Here is a 23,058-nt window from a genome sequence, read left to right on the forward strand (position 1 = left end):
TGTTAAAGTATATGTTAAATCCAATATATGTATACATATTTATACAATTATCTTGCTGCACAAGAAAAATTAAATCAAGAAGGAAAAAAAACTGGGAAAAAACCAAAATGCAAGCAAACTACAACAGAAAGAGCGAGAATGCTACATTGTGGTCCACACTCAACTCCCACGGTCCTCTCTGTGGGTGTAGATGGCTTTCCTCATCACTGAACAATTGGAATTGGTTTGAATTGTCTCATTGTTGAAAAGAGCCACATCCATCAGAATTGATCATTGTATAGTCTTATTGTGTGGCGATTTCTTAAAATAAGACAATAATGAAGTTTGCTGCATTAACTCCTCCTTTACTTGAACACCTAGAGGCCATTCATTGCAGGGATATTAATTAGCCTAATTTAAATTCATCCAGCTGGCACATGGATAGAGGGCTCGGCCTGGACTTGGAAAGACTCAACTTCCTGAGTTCAAATCTGGCCTTAGACACTTATTACCTGTGTAATTTTGAGTAAGTAACTTAACTCTATTTGCCTCAGTTACCTCATCTGTAAAATGAGCTGGAGAAGGAAATGTCAGACTATCTCAGCATCCTTGTTAAGAAAACCCCAAATGGGGTCACAAAGAGTTGGACTTAAGTGAAAAACTGACCAGAAATTTCAGTATTGTCCCAGGGAATAAGAGGCTTGAGAAGGGGAAGAGAGATAGGGAATGGCTGGTTCCCCACACATGACATTTATGAAGTTAGTTTGCTGTCTTGTATGTATGTTGTATGGTTTGTATTGCTCCAAATCCGTTATAATAGTCAGATCAACAGTCACTGATTACTATAACAGATATACTAATAAAGGAAAAATTTGAAATAGTGTTAAAATTACCCAGGTGTGACAGAGACACAATGCAAGCACATGTTGGAGAAAGCTCACTGATAAACTTGTTCAATACAGGGTTATCACAGACCTTTAGTTTGTTAAAAAAAAAAAAAAAAAAAAAAATCTCTCTCTCTCTCTCTCTCTCTCTCTCTCTCTCTCTCTCTCTCTCTCTCTCTCTCTCTCCAAAGTTCAACAAAGCCAAGCACAATAAAATGAGATATGCCTGTGTTAAAATATATACAGCCTAAGTTTTAAAGTACACACACACACACACACAGAATAGTTAAATACAAGGCAGTTTGTCCACTAGGGAGGATTTAGGAGATGCTTACTGTAGGCAAAGCAAGCTGCATCTTTAAGGAAAAGAGAGACTTTATGAGGCAGAGGTAATGAAGGGATGCCTTCCAGACCTGGGGGATGGCCAATGCAAAGGTACTGAAATGATAAATGGTGCATTGTGTGTAAGGGCCACAGCAAAAACTACAGTGCTCGGCACATATGGTGTGGAAGGAGGGGAAATGAAGGTCTCGTGAGCCAGCAAAGAAAGATTGGAGCCCAGTTGTTTAGGGCTCTACGGGCTAAACAAAGGAGTTTATATTTTAATCTAAAGACAATAAATGGGAAGCCGCTGAAGTTGGAGAATAACGTGCTCAGATCTACATATAAGGAAAATTACTTTGGAAGCATTATGTAGAACAGACTGGAGTGATGAAAATATTGAGTTCACTTAGGAGTCTATTGCAATAATCTGGAGAAGACATGACGAGAGCCTGAACTAAGATAATACATGTGTGAGTAGAGAGTAAGGCTTGGATACTAGAGATATTGTGAAGAGAAAAATGGCAAGATTTGACAACTCTTTGGCAGTGTGGAATTCAGCGAGGAATTTAGGTTATGAACATGAGACTGGAAGGATGGTGGTCCTTTAATAGAAGGTCTTTCCACCATCATCAGAACAGAAATGTTTGGAAGAAGGAAAGATTTTGGTGGAAAAGGATCATTTCAAATTTGGACATGCCGAGTTTGAGATATTTCTGGGATAACCAAATAAACTTTGAAGGAAAAAAATTCTTTAAAAAATTTTTTTCAGTGACAAAAAAATCTATCTTCTCTCCATCTTTCTTCTTTGTTTCACTGGAAAAAAAAGAAAAACAAAATCTTTGAACAGATATACATAGTTAAAACAAAACAAATTGCTTCAATATTGACCACATCTAGAAAAAAAGAGTCTCATTCTTTATCATGAATCCATTATTACCCTTTCTTTCTGGAGAGGGGTAGCATGTTTCAACATGAGCCTAATGGGTTTATGACTAATCATCATGTTGATAAGAGTTCTTATGTGTTTCAAAGTTGTTTGTTTTTACAGTGCTGTTATGGTGGAGATTTATTGTTTCTGGTTGCTTCACTCTGTTTCAGTTTATAGAAGTCTTCCCAGCTTTCTCTGAAGTCATCAACTTTATCATTTTGTATAGTATATAGAATTGTGTATTCCACTTAATTCACATGCCACAATTTGTTCAATCATTCCTTAACTAACACCTGCTTAGTTACCACTTCTTTGCCATTACAAATGGAACTAGATTAAATATTTTTGTATGTATAGGTCTTTTTCCTCTTTCTTTGCTATATTTGGTGTCTTGACCTATTTCTTTTCTTTTCTTTTTTTGCCAGTTTTGCCAATCTGATGAATCTCAGGCAGCACCTCAGAGTTACTTTAATTTTTCTTTTTCCATTATTAGTGATCTGGAACATTCTTTTTTCATATGGCTATTGATGATTTGGAAACTTCTCTGAAAACTTCATGTTAATATCATTTGGCCATTTGTTAGTTAGGGAATGGCTCATATTCTTTTGATTTGAATCTGTTTTTTCATCTCTCAGAAAGGTGACCATTATCATAGAGACTGCTTCATTTATTGCTTCATTTCTGATTTTAGTTGTAATAATTTCTTTTGTTTTATGCAACTAAAATTATCCATTTTGTTTTCTGTGGTTGTCTTTTTTGGTCATGAATTTTTCCTTATTCCTTTAATTTAAAAAATTATTTTGGTATTGGGTATGAGATATTGATCTAGATCTAATTTTCTCAGCAGTTTTTGATCAATAGTGAGTTCTTATCACAATAGTTGGGATCTTTGTGTTTATCAAAGACTAGTCTGTTGTGCTTAATTTTTTAGCCAATATCAAAATATTTTGATAATTACTTCTTTGTATATATTACTATCAATATCAATATTTTATCAGTATCTGATACTCCTAAGTCTTCTTTCTACGAATGTTGGAAAGAGAGTAAGAGATAATATCAAAGAGATATTAAGTAATGGATACTCAGGGAGAGTTGTTGTAGTGACACTAAAGGACCAGGAGTATCTGCTTTCCCTTTTAGAATCTGGAAAAAACCTCCATTAGATCCTATCATCCACCCCTAAAACTGTTTTCTTTTTTTCCTCCTTTTCACAACTTAACTTCTTAAATAGTTCTCTATGCTCTTTGCTTCCACCGCTTTCCCTCCCCTCCCTTTTCTTTCCTCTTCCTTGCCTTCACATAGGGCATCAGCTGGCCCTGAGCAGACACCTCTCATTCCCAGAATCTCCCAAAAGTCATGATGATCGGGGGTGGGGGGAGGTGGGGCAGAAGAAGCTTTGAAGGCTCTGAGGTGCTTGGAGGCTCTTGCCGGAGACTATTTGTATATATTTTTGATAGCAGAGGTGGTTAAAGAAGATTGAATTTGGAGAATTTGGGGAGAAAGAGAGAGTAAAGGAAGGAAAATATCAGTTGTTCCAAAAAGAATCTCTTTTGGTCCAGTCTGCTTAGACTGGAGCTTGGCTGAATGGGAATCCTTCCTCTCACTGTCCTGACCTTTTCATTTTTCAGGGCTCTTCTGGCCGGAGGTGGCTTCTCCACATGGACCTATCGCCAGGGCTATGATGTGAGCATTCCTGTCTACAGCCCCCTGTCAGCGGAGGTGGACCTGCCAGAGAGAGGACCGGGGTAAGGCGATCCCCACATAACCCCTGCTTTCCCTGTAGGATGGGAGGGCTATGAGCACAAGCTGTGCACTGAGCACAGCCCTGAAAGTGGTTTTTCCCCTTCCCTTTCTCCTTCTCCCCCAAGGGGAAGGCATACTCTTATTTCAACAATATAGGAAGTCCTGGTGATCTGGAAACAGTTTTACTTCTACTTATAGGCTGGTTATTAGGGCCCTGGGGCTTGGTAATGAAGGGAGCAGACCACGCCGTGACTTGGTGTGGGGTCTGATGGAATTAAGGGAGGTAATGGAAAGCATGCTGGATGTGGAGTCAGAAGGCCTGGGGTGGAGGCCAAGTTCAGCCACTTAGCTACTGCCATGGCCAGAGCAAGTGGTTTCATCTCTTGACCCATGGTTCCTCCTCTGTAGAATCAGGGATGGGAGAAGAGCGTCTCCAGCTCTGAGCCCCGCGATGCCTTCTTGTTGTTTACCCTCTCAGGGCCTCAGTTTCCCTGTTTCTAAAGTGAAGGATTGTTCTAGGAGAGACAGCTTGGTGAGTGGTCTGCGGTTGGAACCTTCTGACAACTTGGACAAGTGACTTAATCTCTCTCAGCTCTGAGGTCACATACGCAAGATGACTGAGTAAACTTTGAAGAGCACATATATGTGCCAGTCATTGGTGACGTTATTCTCCAAGACAGCTCGGGGCTTTAAATCCCCAAGTTTTGTTTATGCTGTGATTCTTGGGAGGCAGGAAGAAGGGATAGGTTGTAGCTGGTGGGGAAAATGCCCTGTGCTGGTTGAGTGGCAGCCATCTACCTCTCTCTTTACCCCCCAAGCTTGCGCTTCTGGCCTGAACTGTTCCTCTTCTTCTGTCCCTTGACAGAGGCAATGATGCTCTCATTACCCATTCGGGGGACTGAGACAGAAGTGCTTTAGATTTGCTGCACTTTGTGAGAATTGCTTTTTGGGGTTCTTTCTCACATTTCTCAAGGTATCCAAAGGAGTGGCAAGACCATTGGCTTTTATTTTCAATCTTCCTTGCCCCATCTCCTTTTACCATTTTTTCCCTAATGGGAATCTATAAAAGATTACTACTGCCAGTATCTGTAAGGTTTGTTGGCTTCAGGTGGGATTTTTGTCAGTTTTCCTTTAAAAGGAGCTAAATTAGGAGTTTACAGCTTTCATAAGTGACAGAATTAGAATGTGACTTGCTCTTTTAAAAAATTTAGAATTTGGCCTATTGAAAGAGTCATGGAAGCCTGCCTTCCTGCCTGCCTTCCTTCCTTCCTTTCTTCCTCTTTCTCTCCCTCCCTCCCTCTTTCCCTTCTTCTTTCCCTCTCTCCTTCTTTCCCTCCTTGCCTCCTTCCCTCCTTTCTTCCTTCTTTCCCTAGAGGAGAAATGATTCCTATTGGCCATACCCCTATGAACATCATCTGTGTGGCACAGTATTTGTATCTTATTGTTAGTCCCAGTTTCATTTGAGTCTCAGCCCCTGAGAGTTTTGCAGGCTGCTGGTCTTTGAGCCCTCTCTACTCCACCGTATTGTGTGATCAACACCTTGTGTAGTTACATAAAACAGTGCTCTGCTGACTGAATGGGAAGTAGGAGAAGGGCAGCATTTGCGTAGGACTAGGTAACAAGGCAGAGGAGGTTCCATTTTTGTCTTTGTGCCTATTGTTAAGCACAGAGTAGGTGCTTAATACATACTTGGTGGATGCTGAGTGGATGAAGTAAGAATTCTGTGTAGGGAGGGCGGCTGGGCCATTCGTGACTGAAGGACCCGGGCCAGCCAGAGTAAGGTGGCTGAGAGGAGCGCGCGCTCAGGAGACCGTCCAGCCGCGTTAGCCCTTAGAAGGGAGTGAAATGAGCCAAGGGTAACAAGGTAAGGTGGCCTCTGGTTGTGAAAAGCCCCCAACTCTCCGGTTGTCACTGGGATAGTTTGATGCTTTCCTTTGTTCACGTATGAACATTTAAATTGAAGGGAAGGAGACTGAGGGGAGGGGGTGGGAGTGCGTGTGTGGGGAGGGCTGGTGGTAGAAATTGACTAGATTGTGATATAAATGACTTCCTGGATCTGCTTTTGGCCCCCATGTAACCAAGTCCTGCCAAACCCCCTCCCTGGCCTTTGCTTGTGATTTAGTAGAGGGATGAAATCAGTTTTTGGCCCTAATCCTATTGGGTCATTCCCAGAAATACCATTTTTCTTTATTTGGAGCCCCAGAGAACATCCTAATGATGACAATCAAACTTATGTACGAAGATGAGAGATTTCATTGATGGAGTAGGAGAAAGATCCCCGGATTTGGAGCCCGAGTCCCAGCTCCAGTGTTTATTAGTCCTGTGACCCAGCACATCGCTTCCCCTCTCGGCCCTCAGTTGTCTGATTCATCAATGACTAGAGTATTCTTGGTATTCTCTACCTTAGAGGTTTATGGGGAGAAAAACACTTTATCAGCCTCTGAGTGATACCTACTTGTGTGTTACTGACTTCTATCTGGTGTCGCTCTTCAGCATTTATAAACTGCTTTATTCCCCCAAAATATGGTGAAATGGATGGTACAAGTGTGATCATCCCCACTTTACAAGAAGGGAAAATAAGACTCGGAGAAACTGTGACTTGCTGTGAATCACAGACAGCTCCTTCTCTCAGTTAGATTCAGGTTCCAGGATGCTTTCTGGTTTGCTTTTGTTTAAGTCGGCCTCCTAAAAACCAGTTCCATGAATTCATCCATACAACTTGATGACATGTTAGAGTTGCTATGTCCTAGGCCAAGTGTCACCCTCTTGTGCTGGCCTCTATCAGAAAGAAGTTGAAACACTATTGATTTAATTTCATTCTTCCGTAAGAACGGACAGCTCTTTCATGGAATTGGCCCAATTTGTGGATGACATTTTGTTTTTAATTATTTCTTGAACCCAGTCAGCATGGCCGGCCAAAGATGTTTTGGTCCTTTTAGCTCATCTCTAGAAGAAATGTTGCCTTTTTTTAATCCTCCCAACACTATATTGAAATCTTGTGGTTCTCTTCAAGAGGGTAGAGAGGCCTTTGCGGTAGGAACCAGCACTCTGCCCATCCACTTCTAGAACAACTCTGAATGCACTCTTTTATATATATAGGTGGAGTGTTCCTAATTAAACTAAACACTTTGGAGCTCTTTAAAAAGGAAAGTACCAAGGACTGTGTCTTTTTATTTTTGTTAATTAGCAAGTGGTCCATCTAAATGTGATTCTCAAGCACTATAGATCATGAAATTTAAAGACAGAATGAATCTTTGAGGTCATCAGGTTCCATCTGCCTCCTTTTATAAATAAAAAATTGAGACCAACAGTGTTGAAGTAACTTCCTGATCAATTTGGACGTGTCATAAGCCATGATTTGGCATAGGCCTCTGACTCCAAATCCCATGCTCTTTCTATTAGATTCTTGAGAGCTTTTCCTGATTTCTTGACTGTGGCTTCTAATTAATCTTGTCTCTCACATTCCTCTTCTCCCCATATCCACATCAGCAGAGGTACAATTCCATATTGTCTTGAATTGATATTGATATGGTAGCTGAGTGTTTCATGTATTTGCATTTATTTATCACCCTCACCTCTCTTTGAAGAATGGGATGAATCTGAGCCTGTTCTCAGAAGGGGAAACTGAGGCCCCAAAGCTACCTAAATGAGGGAGTGTAGTGTGCTGGCCAGAGGAGCCAGGAGACAAAGGTTAGGGCTTGACCTGTCACTTGTTACGAGATGAACGTTGGAGGGTCATGCCAGCTGTTAAATATACCATTCCAAGTCTTCTGATGCATGACATGGTTCAAAAGGAACATTTTTTGAGGAACTGAGAAAATAGCATCAGTTCTTATTCCCCATAATAACTTAGGTATTTACAAATATACGGAATATAGCCTTTTGTTCTTACATAGCTTAGCCATAGATTGGCCTGGCTAACAAGTCTCTGATACCTTCAACCCTTTCTCTGACCTTAGTCCTTTCTGGGGTAGGTTTGGCTGGGTACTTTGGTCAGATTTTGTGAGCTCCTCAAACTTTGTCAGAACCATCCTTGAAGTACCATTTTTGGCAGTGGGCTTTTGTCCTGTCTTTTGTCTTCTTTATAATGGGTTATGGCATTTTCTAGTTATTTATGTATCTTATTCCTGACTGGACTGCACATACTAATTCTTATTTCAATTTTGCATCACCCTCAGCATCTAACAATAAGCTTTGTATACAATAGGTGCTTAATAAATATTTGTGGAATGTACACATGAACAGAAAGTAATTCTCTGCCTGTAATTCCCAACCAAAGTAAGAGGAGGCCCATCCGGGACAGTTATTTTCAAGGGAGAATGCTCTTTGCTCTGTCTGACTTCAAAGGCTTTCTAGGCCTGCCTAGAGCATCTGCCTGAGCCTTCCAATCACTTTGATCTCTTCCTCTCAGCCCCAGGAGGTACTTCCTTCTGTCATCGCAGATGGCCCTTCATCCTGAGTACCGCTCCGACCTGGAGGCCCTCCAAGCCCAGCACGGAGAGTCGGTGCTGGTCCTGGAGAAGTGCACCAACCTGTCTGAGGGCGTCCTTGCCACTCGCAAGCGCTGCCACAAGGACCAGACTTTTGATTACCCCCAAGTCCTGCAGGTCAGTACCGTTCTCCTCCTGTCTCTTACCACATGAAACCAGGCGAAGTCTGAGGTAGGAGCGAGGTGCGGCTCCGGAGGGCACTTAGGGAGGGCACGCCTCGTGTCTCTGTAAGGTGGTCCGTGGGCGATGCCGTGGAGAGACCCTGCTCCCTATTGCCCAGGGCACCGTGGACGAGCGAGTCAGTCTCTCTGTGTCCTTGTTTTTTCATCTCTAAGACGAATAGGGAAGTGTTAGATGATTAATAACTGGCCTTCCAAATCTCAAGCCTTTGGCCTTGTGGCTCCGCTCTGAATAAGGCTGTCCCAGCCCTGCAGGCCAGAGAGGTGGCCTTGCATAGGAGGCTTTGGGAGGGAAACATGTTGAGCTTCCTCTTGCTGCCTTGAGACCCGTTTGGGGTTTGAATGTTCTTAGACTTGCCAGTTTGAAGGACGTGAGCAGTGACCTTTGCGGCTTCCCTCTCAGAGGAAGGTGGGCAGGACTCGTATGACCCCTTCATACCAGGTATGGATTCCTTGCCTCAGTTGAGTGACACTTTGAACCTCCAGAGGCAGGGCAGCAGCATCTGCTCCTCTGGGGATGTTTTTATAGGCAAGATGTTTAGCATTCCTTGGGTGTGGGGGCAGGGAAAGGAGAATTCTGAAACCCTCAGCCAAAGAGAACAATTGAGTTTTGTTCACTTAGCTACTTGAAATGCAGACGGGCCTGCCCAAGGAGAGCGCTGGAGGAGATGGGGTACTTTTTTGAACTCCAAAGAGAGCTGGCCCATGCTGAGATTGTTAAAATACTTTCCCTCCCAAAGCAGGGCATCTCCCTCTGGAATGTCTAGCTGATAACAGCGATGATGTGAGCAGATGTATTTATAGTAACCTTTGTCTAGACAGGAAAAATGGTTATCAGCATGTGCGTCCACATCTGGATGGCTGGCTCTCTTCGGGCCAAATTGGGGCTTTCCACCTGCCACTGGAAGATCCAGGGACTCATTTTCTTACTAGATTGTGCATCTTTCTCATTTATCTTTAGAAGAGTTGAGAATATCGAGTTTTTCCTATAGCTTTCTTCCATTTCTTTCTGTTTATCTCAAAATACTTCAAGATAGTTTCTTATCTTTTGGGGAATTGGAAGAGGGAATAGGGAGAGCTTGGATGTTTGGAGTTTCAGGGTCTCTTCCCGGTCTGCTTCTCCTCTTGCAGCCATCTGGCTCCTCTACATTTCTTGTTTCCATAAACACCAGGTGGGAAGGTTAGACCTAGTACCTGAGTAAGTGGTCTTTAAAATTTTTTTTTAAGTATGTGTGTGTGTGTGTGTGTGTGTGTGTGTGTGTGTGTGTGTTTAATAGTATTTCATTTTTTTCCCCTAGTTACATGTCGAGAAGATTTTTAGCATTCATTTTTTACAAGATTTTGAGTTCCAAAGTTTTTCTCTGTTCCTGTCTCCCCTCTCCTCTTCCAAAAATGGTAGGTAGTTTGATACAGTTTATTCTTGTGCTATCATGTAAAAATATATTTCCATATTAGTCGCAGTTGTGAAAGAACAGATCAAAGGGGAAAAAAAGAAAATGAGAAAGAACAAGTAAAAAATACAGGCTTCTATCTGCATTCCGAGTCCATCAATTCTATCTGGTTTTGTATAGCATTCATTAATCCTTTGCACTTATCTGAGATCGTTGTGTTGCTGGTAAGAGTGAAGAAAATAATCAAACAATGTTGCTGATACTATGTACATTGTTTTCCCGATTTAGCTCATTTCACATAGTGTCAGTTTATACAAGTCATTCCAGGTTTTTCTGATATATGCCTGTTCATCATTTCTTTTTTTATTAGTAAAGCTTTTTTTTTTTTTTACAAAACATATACATGGCTAATTTTTCAACATTGACCCTTGCAAAATCTCTGTTCCAAATTATCTCTCCTTCCCCCTATCCCCTCTCCTAGATAGGCAGGTAGCCCATACATATTAAATATGTTAAAATATATGTTAAATCCAATATATGTACACATATTTATACTTATTTTGCTGCCCAAAAAAAATCGGATCTAGAAAGGGAAAAAAAACCTGAGAAGGAAAACAAAATGCAAGCAAACATCAACAGAAAGTGTGAAAATGCTATATTGTGGATTCACACTCAGTTCCCACAGGCCTCTCTCTGGGTGTAGATGGCTCTCTTCATCACTGAACAATTGGAACTGGTTTGAATCATCTCATTGTTGAAGAGAACCATGTCCATCAGAATTGTTGTTCATTATTTCTTACTGAATAATAGTATTACATTATATTCATATACCACAGCTTATTCAACCATTCCCTAATTGACGAGCATCCCCTCATTCTCTGATATTTTGCCAGCATTAAAAGGGCTGCTGTAAATATTTTTGTAGATCCTGTTCTATTTTTTTTTTTTAATATGATATCTTTAGATTCGTTCTGCCGGGTCAAAGGACATACACAGTTTGGTTGCCCTTTGGGTATAGTTCCAAATTGCTCTCCAGAATGGTTGGATCATTCACAACTCTTCCTACAGTGCATTAGTATCCCAATTTTCCTATTTTCTCTCCAACATTTATCACTTTTCTTTTTTGTCATATTAGCCAATCTGATAGGTAAGGTGGTATCTCAGAATTATTTTAATTTGCATTTTTCTCATAAAAAATGATTTAGAGTACTTCTTCATATGCTTATAGATGGCTTTAATTTCTTTATCTGAAAACTACCTGTTTTTATCCTTTGACCATTCATTAATTGGGGAATGGCAGTCTTATAAGTTTGACTCAGTTCTCTCTGTTTACACTTGCTGTAAAGATTGTTTCCCAACTTTCTGTTTTCTCTCTGATCTTGTTTGCATTGCTTTTATTTGTACAAAAACTTTTAAATTTAATATAATCAAAACTGTATATTTTGCAGTAATGCTCTCCACTTCTTGTTTAATCTTGATTTTTTCCCCTTCCCATAGATCTGATAGGTAGACTGTTCCTTGCCCTTCTAATTTGTTTAGGTTGGTACTTTTTATGTTTAAATCATGCATCTACTTTAAACTGATCTTGCCACATAGTTTTATGAGGTGTGTGTCTGTTTTTAAGAGTAGACATGCTTACCAGCTAAATGCAGAATGGCCCTTATTGGTTACCTTTTTTTTTCTCTCCAAAGGTACGAGGTATGTGAGTTTCCTAGAAGGCTCAGGTGAAGCACTTTTCCTCCCTGTTCATCTTGGTGAACTGGTGCTCATCCTGATTGCTTCAGTACTCCCTCCCAAGAGGGGCTGAAAAAAGAACCTTACTCTTATTAGCATCCTTTTTTCTCCTTCTCCCTTACCAGGATGAGTTTTCTCTTGTTACCTTTAAAACTTGTTTTGAAAATTTTCATAACAGCTCTTCACACTTCTTTAAAAAAAAAGACGGGATCAGCCAACAATCATTGTTTCTCATCTGAAGGTAGCTGAAGATTCAAGGTTAGTCACAAGATGATTATGAACTGAGCAGATATTAGCCTTTGAAGGGGCTTCAGGGACAAAGTGGTCTCTATCTCCCATTCTACTCATCCATCTCCTCCTCAGCATCCTTTTGTTTGAATGCATCTGGTGACATGGAACTTTACTGTTTCACAAGATGGCTCATTTAATTTTTGAACAACTCTAGTTAACAGAAAATGCTTTCACATAGTGAACTGAATTTTGACTCTTCATAACTTCTAGTCTTAGTTCCACTTCCCTAGAAACTGAAAAAGTTTCATCTCTTTTCTAAATGAAAATTCCTGTAGAAATCTTAAGGGGACTGTCATGCTTCCTCCTTGTCCCACCTCCACACTAGTTCTCTCCTAAACATTCTTTAATTCACTAGCTCTTCCTCCAGGACATGGCTGTCTGCATCTTCTTCATCTTGATGACTCTACATTTTGTTAATATGCCTCTTCAGTTGTGGCATTCACAAACTCTTAGTATAAAATACTAGACTCTTCAAGTTGGAAATTACTGCAAAGGTCATTTGTTTCAGCCTGTGTTTGGACAGAAATCTCTAGAGTATCGCTAACAAGAGTTCATCCGTACTCTTCCAAAAGTCCTCCTGGGATGGGGAATTCCTTCCTTTCTCAATAGTTCATACTGCTTTCTAAAAAAATGAAGATGAGATCTTCTTAAATGGAACTTCTACCTAGTTTTGCTCTTTGGTATTATGCACAGTAAGTCCAATTCTTCTGTTGACAGTGTTTCATATATTTGGTCAGTTTTCATAGCTTTACTCTGCTCTCCATCCCCTGGGTCCCCAATTAGTTTTTTTTTTTCCCTAGGTTAAAAATCCTAGTTGTTACTTTAGGTGATTCTCATGTAATATTATTTCCAACTTCTTTGTCATTTGTTAAAATTTGCTAGCTTATCAGGATCCTTCCAAAAGTGTACTTGGAATGAAACAGCATCCAGCTGTGATCAGACCAGGGAAGAGGTTTTAAGCTTTGGATTTGCTATGATCGCATTAGGTTTTTGGACAGCAGTCAAATCACCCTCATGTTGGCTTAATCAGAACTTTGTGATTTTTCTAATACAAATGATTATTACATTGGTTCTTCCCATCTTTCACGTTGTTCAGGTGATTTTTTTTAACTTAAGGTGGGACTTTGCATTTATCCTTATTTAATTTCATTTTTGTTCTCATCTGAACTCTTCCTCTATTTTTTTTTGGCTTCTATAGCTGTTATCCAATATAGAATTGACCTCCTCCCAGCTCTGTTTCATCTACATTTATAGTTCATATATACTGTTCATATACATGTTCAACATGTCTGCCTCTTCGTTGGGTCCATGACTATGATGTAGAACAAGGAAGAACTGACCATGGAGACATGAGACCTTGGTGCCTTAATCAATATTCTTTGTGTGTAATTATTCAGGTCCTTTAAAACCTTTGTTTTCTAGCTTCCCCTTCTCCGTATCATCTATGAGGATGTGGAAAGAAATGGTGATTTCTCATGCCTACTACATTCTTTAGAGAACAAGTTCTACTTGATAGTCCTGTCCTATGACATGAAAAGTCTGACTTTTCCAAGCAACATGGAAGCAACTTAGAGTTTGGGACATTGGTCTGGGACTTAAACGATCTGGTTAGGCCTGAACTAAATTGGATGTGACAGATCAGATTGTTGGGCATCGAAAAATGATTCCCGTCACTACTGTCTGTGACATTGTTATGAAGCAGCATGGGGGTGAGTGGGACAGAGGTTTGGAGTTCAGGGACCTAAGTCTTGATACTTGCTGATACTTATATGATCTTGGGCTTTGATTTTTAGGTGAGAAAAATGAATCTTTTCCAGTTTTAAATTCTGTGAGCTTTGTGATCATCACCTCATTATTCTTTGGTACTTCTGGTTCTCTTTACTGTCAGTATTATTGCTCTTAGGACTTTAGAAGATGTCTCTGGCACTTAGCATAATGCCTGGCACACAGTAGGCATTTATATACTTGTTGACGGATAAAACATTTCCAGTTGCATTAGTGAGGACTGATAACTGTTAAAAAAAAAAGTCTAAAAGAACTGATGGAGTCTGAATACAAATTAAACTCTATTATTTTTCACCTGTTTTATTTTTTTCATGTTTTTTTTTTTCCTTTTGGTCTGTGCCTTCTTTTACAATATGACTAATATAGAAATACATTTTGCATGATTGCAAATTTATAACCTATATTAAATTACTTATTGCCTTGGAAAGGTAAGGCAGAGAGGAAGGAAGTCAGAACTCAAAATGTTAAAAAAGTGAATGTTAAAATTTGTCTTTACAGGTAATTACAGAAAAAATAAAATATTATTTAAGAAAAAAAATCTAGACTTGTGTGTTCTGGATGTGTTGATCTCTTTTGGTTTCAAACCATAGAATACTTTTGATCTAGGTCTTAGGTAGCCTGATCTATAGCTCAGTCTTCCACTATTGCTTTTTCACCTATAGGAGGCTTCTTTCTGCATCGTCCTTCGTGGAGCCCGGCTGGGCCAGGCAGCTCTGAGTGATGTTCTTCAGGCCGGCTGTGTCCCAGTTATCATTGCTGATTCCTATATCCTGCCCTTTTCGGAAGTTCTGGACTGGAAGAGGTAGTGTATTTCTGCCCTCTGCCTAGTCTCCTTTGGCTTATAAATTTCAGCTTTTACTTATAGGACTCAAATGAGCCTGACTTGTAATATAGAATGAAGGGCCCAGAAAATGCCCTAAAATTTATCTGGGTCAAATTAAAAGAGTGCTTTTGATTGCTAGAGAGATGGGCAGGGACGAATATATATTATATACAAAGAATATACTGAGAGTAGCTCTCAAATAGTTCTTGTCAAGTTACTTTCCTTCTATAAGTCTCAGTTTCTTTACCTGTAGATATATTAAACTTTTACCAACTCACAGAGATGTTTTGATGGAAATGCTTTGTAAAAGGAAAAAATATAAATCATTTTGTAGAAATATTATGGAAATGTCTTAAAATAATTTTTCAATGCTATGTAAATTGCCCTTGTGTGATAATTCTGTGGAAGACTTAGCAAGGGTCAAGCATAAGGCTTGATACTCTGTAACCTCTGCTTATTCCTGCTTTGAATGCTGAGTTAACTTCTTTTTTAACTATCTTTGTGAGTGATTTTATAGTCCTGGTTCATTTTAGGAGTCACTAGAAAAGAATCTTGAGCTAGTATAAATGGCCTATTTATAAATGGCTCCTGGTCATGGACTTGGCTTTTCACATCATCTTCCCTGTGATAGAGATGATGATCGTTGCCTTGTACTGTACCTTGCCCAAGTAATGTCTTTAGAACCTTCTTTTAGGAAAGACATTAGCAAAGTAGCCTGTCGAGAGGAGGGTGATCTGAATGATGAGGAAATTGTAAGGTGAGCTATACAGGGATCAGGCCCAGGCTAGGAACGTTTGGCCTAGAGAAGAGATGATTTATGGGAGGAAGTGACCGGTGTCTTCTCACGGATGGGGGGCTGTTGTGAAAAATGGATTAGATTTATGTCACTTGACCCTCAGACAGAACCAGTAGTGGATAGAAGTTAGAGAGAAGCAGATTTAGCTTGAGAAAATGAAAAAGTTTTTAAAGAATGAGAGCTGTCCTAATATGGAATAAGTTGTCCCGGACAGCAGTGGGCTCCTAGTGCCCGAAGGTCTTCAGGCCCACTCTGTTCTTGGCGATGTCCCTAGCGCTTGGCCCAAGGCAGCTCAGTGAGGTTTGTCACCTCGGTCTCTCTCCTCTGGTCTGCCCGCTCTCCATCACCTTCCTAGATCCTGCCTTCCAAAAGAACACGTCCTGGTGAGACCCTCAGGCTAAGTTAGACGTACCTCCCGGCCTCGGCTTGTTCCCGAGATGGCCGGCTGTGCCAGTCAGCCCGGCAGAATTGGTTTATTCCAGGCCTAGTTTCCCTAGAGCTTACTATGTCCCCCTCTCTTCCTTTCCATGATCTTTTACCTACAGGGCCTCTGTGGTCATACCTGAGGAGAAGATGCGAGACATGTACAGTGTGCTGCGGAGCATCCCCCAGAGGCAGATCGAGGAGATGCAGAGACAGGTAAGGGCTGGGCCTAGTGTGGGCTCCCTGCCGGAGCCTCCCCCGAGGAGTCAGTGCAGTGGGGAGCACCGCCTCCTCCTCCTTGTCGCTAAGACCCCCTCCCCTCCTCGACTGGGGCCACAGGGATGTGTGAGCGGAGCTCCGAGTGGACAGGAGGGAGCTGAGGTCATCAGATCACTGAGTAGGGGCGACCTCTGGGCCAGCCCCCCTGCCCCAGCGTGTGGCCCGGAGCTGCCGGGCAAACAGCGGCACTGGTCATAGCTGATGGCACCAGCGCCCAGGAGGAGGAGGAGAAGGAGGAGGAGGAGGAGGAGGAGGAGGAGGAGGAGGAGGAGGAGGACATTGACAGGGCAGTGTCAGGTAGCTGAGAGTTTTGAGCTGTCCACCAGGCTGTCGTGGCCGATTCTGGAGGCAAAGGTCGTGCTGATGACAATAGCATCTGTACGTGGAACGGGCTGGGAGCCCTTCAAGCAGAGGCGGGCCGTAGAAGGGGATTCTTTCTGGAGGGCTCTTTCAACTTCAGAATTCTGTGATAATGGTCTGGGAACAATTTAAAAAATTAAACATAGCATCTACAGATAAGTAGTTAACTGCTCTTGTCTCCAATGAACCAATAATAGTGAAAAAATCTGTTTATAAACTGCAACAGTTATAAAGTGGGTCACATAACTTATAATTTTGGCCTCAAAACATGAATGGTGTCCCTGTTTGTCAGAGGGGAAAGGTGAAGGGCAGAGTGTGGGTAGATAGCTCGACCGAGGTCACGGTCTTCTGAGTGGATGAGCCAGGCGAGCATCTATACAGTGTGTTAGGTTTTCCAGAGGCCCCGGCAAGTAGTGCCTCACTCAGCGCGCACCAGTCCTGGAAGGAGGCCTTTTATTGTCCCCATTTTACAGATGGAGAATCTGAGACAGAGCGCAAGTGACTGCCCTGGGGGGGGCGGGGTTTGAGCTCGGGGCAGACTTCTCTCCTGCTGCGCTGGAGCCCAGCTTTGCTTAGGGGGCGGTGCTGGGCGGAGATTTCTTTGCTCGTCTCCCCCGGGATAATGTGAGTTCCTTGCGGCCGGGGGCTGCCATTCTGTCTGTCTCCGGTGCCCGAATCGGGCCCTTTGCCCGGACGGACTGGCCGGGCCTCCTGCAGCAGCTGGGGTTTGGAGAGAGGCCTTCCAGGTTGGCAGGGGCTCCTCTCCCCTGCGAGGTGACGGCTGCGCTGATTCCCCTTTCAGACAGGGGGACTGAGGCAGCGGGCCGAGCGCTTGCCCAGAGCAGTGAGGGAGTTAAGGGGCAGATCAGAGCCCAAGACCCCCACCCCCCCGCCCCTCTCCCTGGGGCCCCGTACTCGAAGCTCCCCCGGAACTCCGTGGCTAAGTGTCAGCCGGGGCCACGTGACCGAATGGCCTCTGCCCAGGAACCCACAGTCTGGGGCTCCCTCCTCGGCCCCCGGGAGAGCCTCCTCCGCTCTCCCGGCCGTGCAGGGGAGCGCGCGGCCACCAGGGGGCTCTGTCTGCTCACTCTTGGGGCTCCAGGGCCGGGGCCTGGAGAGTTTCCCTGCTAGTCCCCTTCGGGTAGCGGGGTGGGGGGCGGGAGCGTCCCCTGCGGGCCGGTGCTCTCCCCTTGGGCTGCAGAGACCGGCGATCCTGGAGCCCCGGCTGCAGCAGCGCTCCGGACCCTGGTCCTTGTACGGGGGAGTGAGGGGCCTGAGCCGGCGGGGCTCACCGCCCCAGAGCCCGAGGAGGAGGCGGGGAGCAGGGCAGCTCTGCAGCTGCGCTGGGGACGGGGGCCCTCGGGGGGCGAAGGCCTGGAGCTCCCCGAAAGCCCGTCTCCGGGGCCGAGGATGACTTCTGTCGTTTCCTGGCTGTCACCAAACTGGGGCCCGAGGAGGAGCAGACGCGCACGAAGGGGTTATATCAGAGGAGTGAAACGCCAGGTTCTCCTGCTGATTCTCTCTCCCCCCCGCGGGTCATCGGCCGGCATCGGTCACTGCGGCGCCGAGGCCCTTGGGATCCCCGCGGTGACGCGGTCGTCGCCCTCTCGGCTTGGCTCCCCTCGGCGACTCCCTGCGAGAGAGCTCCGCGCTCTGTAGAGAAAAGTAGACTTTGACGGCCTGCAGTCGCCGTCGGGCCCGTGTGCCTCCCTTCCGAGGGCAGCCCTTATTCCTCTCAGAATTCCTCGGCCCTGCCCGTGGCCACCACGCGCCCTCCTTGGGAGAGCCCTGCTTACTTCTCCGAGATGATCCCGTCTCACGGCCGTGCGGCCACGTGTCGGCGCTGGAGACCTTTGTTCCTGGGGGGGCCGTTGCTTCAGTCAGTCCGCGCGCACAGTCCGAGACTTTCCTAGACTTGGCGATTCGGGGCACCGGGGAGGGACGCGCAGGGGGTGTAAGGCAGAGCGCTTGCCCCTGAGCAGCCCGCGTGGGATCCCACTCTGTCCCTGACCCGGGCTACCTTCCACAGCGGGGTGGCAGCTTGGCCTCTAGCTCGTGTTTGAAGGCCGGAGGAGCCTTCTGGTTCCTGAGGCACATTGCCTTCTCAGAGATAGCCCTTAATTGTTAGCTCTTTCCTCACCTTAAGCCAAAATTTGTTGCTCTTCAACTTCCCCCTCGGAATTCCTCCTTCTCTCTCTTGGAGCCGCGCCAAGCGGACCCAGTCCCGCCTTCTACGACAGCGCTGCAGTTACTTGAAGATGACAGTTGGGTCTTTCCCAAGGCTCCTCTCTGAGCTGAGCTGCCCCCGATTCCTTGAGTTAAGCTTTGTGTAGCGTGTCTTCTGCTCCCTTCATCATCTTGCCCTTCCTTTTCTGAACGTGTCCGAACTTGTCAGTGACCTTCCTGGAAAGGGGTGATAAGAACTGGACAGTAGGTGAAAGACTAAGTCTGACCAGACAGGGGCTATCTCAGCTCTGAGGTGCCTTTTTAATGCATCCTAAAATCATTAGGTTTCATTTGACTGCCATGTCACACCTATATTGAATCTGCAGCCCATTAAACTTCTATGCTTTGATCCACAGGATCTAGCCAATCTTTGCTCATCATGTATTTTTGAAATAAATTGATTATTTGATTTATTAAATAGAGTAGAAGTAGCTCAGTGTTTGGGAGGCTCTAAAGGAAAGTGAGGGAGAGGAGAGGTGTTAGACCGACTACCAAACAGAAGGTCTCCAGAGCTGTTGTACTGATCTCATTGTTATACGCCTGTGAAACCTGGACAGTCCGCCAGCACCATGCTAAGAAACTGAACCGCTTCCAGCTGAAGTGTCTTAGAAAGATTCTGAAGATCACCTGGCAGGATAAGGTACCGGACACTGAGGACCTTTCTCAGACTAAACTGCAAGTATTCCAACCCTGCTGCAGAAAGCACAACTCCGTTGGGCTGGTGACTTTCTTCAAATGCCAGATGTACAATTGCCAAAAAAAAAATACAGAAAATTCATACAAGGTAATCAGAAAAAACAATACAAGGACACAAGATCTCCCTTAAGAACTTTAGAATTGAGTGTATGCCATGAGAGACACCGGCACAGGACTTTGCAGCATGGCGTGCCCTCCTCAGAGAAGGTGCTGTGCTCTATGGGCAAAGCAGAATTGAAGTAGATCAGAAAAAACTCAAGATGTGTGAAGTTAGAGCATCCATCCTAAATATTCATAGGGACTCTTTGTGTCCGGCCTGTGGCAGAGCATTCTGAGCTCGTATTGGTCTGATCAGCCACAATCAGACACATCATGACTCAACTCTAACATAGTAACGTCATTTTGGTCCTCTGAGTACGAAGGACAACCAACCAGGCCATTGTTCTAAATCAGAGATCTGCAAACTCTAGCCTCAGGGATAAATCCAGTCTACCAGCCTATTTTTGCTTGACTAATGAGCTAAGAATGACTTTTATATTTTTAAATAAAGTTTAATTGTGGCACGGCACGGTAAAAACAGTAGTAGTTTGCCAAGACCCAAATACTGTGCTGTCAAGATCTTTTAGAATCCTGACTTATCTATTCATTACTTTTTCCTCATAGATTTGTTTGATCTGAAAATTAGTCCAAGCCAGCCTACTGCAGCTCACTATTGAGTGGCCTTTGTTTGAAGATCTCCAGTGAGGGGGGAGCCCAATATTTCCAGGGGCATCCATTCCTCCTTTGGATGGTTTTAGTAACATGGTTCTCAAAAAGCTGTGCCTCCAGTCTCTGCTAGACTTATATAGAACTATACAAATTATGTAGAATTATCACTTGCCCACATTAGTCTCCAAACCCTCTCACAGCATGCTAGGAATTCCCTTGGAAAAGAATCATACTATTATTTGGGGAGCAAAGAAAGCCTGAGAACCGTTCTAGTGGTTAGGGAGTTTTTCCTTAAATCAAGGCCAAATTTGCCATTTTACAATTTTACTCATTACTTCTAGGTCTGCCCTCTGGGGTCAAGCAGAACAAATCTAATCCTTCTTCCATGAGATGGCCACTCACATTCTTGGACACAATGAGTTTTTCCTTGAGAATATTTCAGGCTGAACATCTCCGGTCCTTACAGCCAACTCTTAAAGTGGACTCAGTGCTTTTCACTTTCTTAGCTCCTCTCCTTCGGATATTCTTTGGCTTAAAGTGTCATTCCTCCATTGTGGTGTAAGGAACCAAACCCAAGCCCCAGATGGATTCTGATGAGGGTGCAGGATGGCCAGGCCTCTTTCTTCCGAAAACCGCTTCTTTTAACAGAATGTGCATTTCCATTGGTAGGTTATGCTGCTGGGACATGCCATCTTCTCATTAGGCTTGCAATCCACCAGGCCTTTTTGTGAGTGATTGCCGTCTTGTTATGCTTCCCCAGCTTGTACTTGTGAAGTTGTTTTTTTGGATCTCTAATGTAAGACCTTACATTTATCCTTTGGCTCAGTGTTCTTTCTAGCTTGGAAAGATTTTTTTTTGGAGCCTGACTATATTTTCCAGCTCATTAGCTCTCCTTCTGAGTTCTGTTTCATCTGCATATTTGATGAAAATGCTTTTTATGCTTGTTTCCTTCTTCTTTTCCCTTTATGCCTTTATCCAAGTCATTATCAATATAGTGCCAAGCACTGATCCCTAGGGCATTCCACTGGAGACCTCTCTCCTCCCTAGAGAACCATTGATGGCTCCATAAGCCTTGCCATTCAGTCAGCTCTGAGGCTTTTGTCACATAGCTCTCATCTCTCTTCTCTTTTCCATAAGAATAACATGAGAAGTTGGTAAAATGTGGGAAGACTACATAGTATTTCCTTGATATAGTTTAATAACTTTAACTTTCACATCCTGGTGATTTCAAGTTCTTCTAAGTCATCATTCAAACCTCATTCCCCATCCGCCAGCTCTCAGTTCCTTGTTCCCATCCATCTCATCCTCCCCACCCCAGAGTTTCAACCATATGCCAACCAGCCCTTCCCCTGTGCCCTGCAGAATGCCTGTCTCATGGACAGCAAATTTCCCTTCATTCTAAGTACTTTTTCTCCCACTCCCACATCTGGTGGCTCTTACTAAAACCTGGCCCCCACTGATGATACAACCTTCCTGGCTTCTCTTTCCAGCATTGGCTGTACCTTTACTCATTCCCCTTGGCTCACCAGTTGAGCCTTGGTCAAGTTTACCTTGCTCTCCATTGTCACTTCCAGGTTCTCTCCCTAGCTTTATCATTGAGTAAACTTTCCTCCTTTTGAGGTTCATGCTAGTCCCATCTAGCATCCAACCAAAATTCTAGTAGCTTTTGTCTATAGACCTCCAGGTCACTCTTTCTTTCCTCAGTGAATTTGGTACATTCATACATTTGGTACAACTCATGACTTTTCTCTCCTCCTCAACTCCTGTCCTCATACTAGGGGATTTCAATATATACACTGACTCTCCCTCAAACACCCTAACAACTCAGTTCTTCAACTTACTCGTTTCTCATGAGCTGTTCCTCCCCTCACCATCATCCTGGTCACACACAAAAATGATCATACCCTTGATCTTGCCATCACCTACAACTGTGCCATCTCCATGTTAAAGAAATGTAAAATCCCCCTATTTGACCACCATCTGTTGGTTTTTCACTTCTCTCTCTGCCTTCCCTTACCAAACTCTACTCTTCATCCTTACCATGATCTCCAGTCCTTTGACCCATCAATTCTTTCCCAGGCCATCTATCTCCTTTACACTAGCCACCCTCTTCTCTTCTCTCCATCTTGACTCCTTGGTGAACAAATTCAACAACTCCATACCATCCTTTCTTGACTCCTTAGACCCCTCCTCGTATTGCTAGTTACACTTAGCCAAGCCTGAGCCTTTCATTCCCCTCACCATTCATTCCTTTCCCTACTTTACTTTGTTGTACAAAGGTGAAGAAAATCAATCAACTGTTCTCACTGAATCCACTATAGATTTCTATTACATAATCTCACCTGGGCCCTCCATGCTTCCCAATAGTGTTTCTCGGCAGTTCCTCCATACCCTTTTATCCCCACACCTTGAACTTCCCCTGATCTTCTTCTCCAAGAACTTTGCCTCATATTTTACAGGAAAAATTGAGGCCCTTCATTGTGAACTTCTTTGTCTCCCATTTCCTCATTTCACATTCAGGTGTTTTCTGGCCCTTTCTTGCCCTGTCTTATATGATCCAACTTATCTCCTCCAACAGATTTCTTCCATTGCCATCCTACTCTTTTACTTATTTCCAGTCTCTCTTTTCTCCTGGATCATTGTCTACTACCTACAAACATGTCTGTGGCTTCCCCACCTTGACAAAAAGTCACCTTGATTAAAAAGTTGAATAACACGAACCCCAGGACAGATTTGCTTATATAGTATCTCAAGTAATCAGAAATCAAAAGGGTAAATAATCAACAACTGATTGTACATCGAAGTAACTGGGTCAGCCTTGGAGACGGGAGAAAGCATGACTTTGAAACGTTTGCCTGCGTGAGAGAGGACACAACCCCTTGGTGTCTCTGACAGTTTTCTAAGATGTCACATATAAAGCGGTTGCCTCTGGTGTGGAATAGGTTCCCACATCCTCGCACTGATGAATGAATGGACACAGAGACAGCCATTCCCTGAACGTTTGCAAAGCAAAGATATT

At 43.6% G+C, this 23,058-nt stretch overlaps 1 protein-coding gene across 1 annotated transcript in view; it reads left to right on the forward strand.

The window, feature by feature from the left end:
• EXT2 (exostosin glycosyltransferase 2) overlaps nt 1-23,058 on the forward strand; it is a 164,865-nt gene that overhangs the window by 21,080 nt on the left and 120,727 nt on the right. The window contains exons 4-7 of the mRNA XM_051966637.1: nt 3,744-3,860; nt 8,270-8,465; nt 14,391-14,530; nt 15,893-15,986. Coding sequence (XP_051822597.1) covers nt 3,744-3,860; nt 8,270-8,465; nt 14,391-14,530; nt 15,893-15,986 — 547 coding nt within the window. The remainder of the gene's footprint in view (nt 1-3,743; nt 3,861-8,269; nt 8,466-14,390; nt 14,531-15,892; nt 15,987-23,058) is intronic.

Source organism: Antechinus flavipes, chromosome 6, assembly GCF_016432865.1.
Source record: "Antechinus flavipes isolate AdamAnt ecotype Samford, QLD, Australia chromosome 6, AdamAnt_v2, whole genome shotgun sequence".
In the NCBI taxonomy this organism is placed as follows: Eukaryota; Metazoa; Chordata; class Mammalia; order Dasyuromorphia; family Dasyuridae; genus Antechinus; species Antechinus flavipes.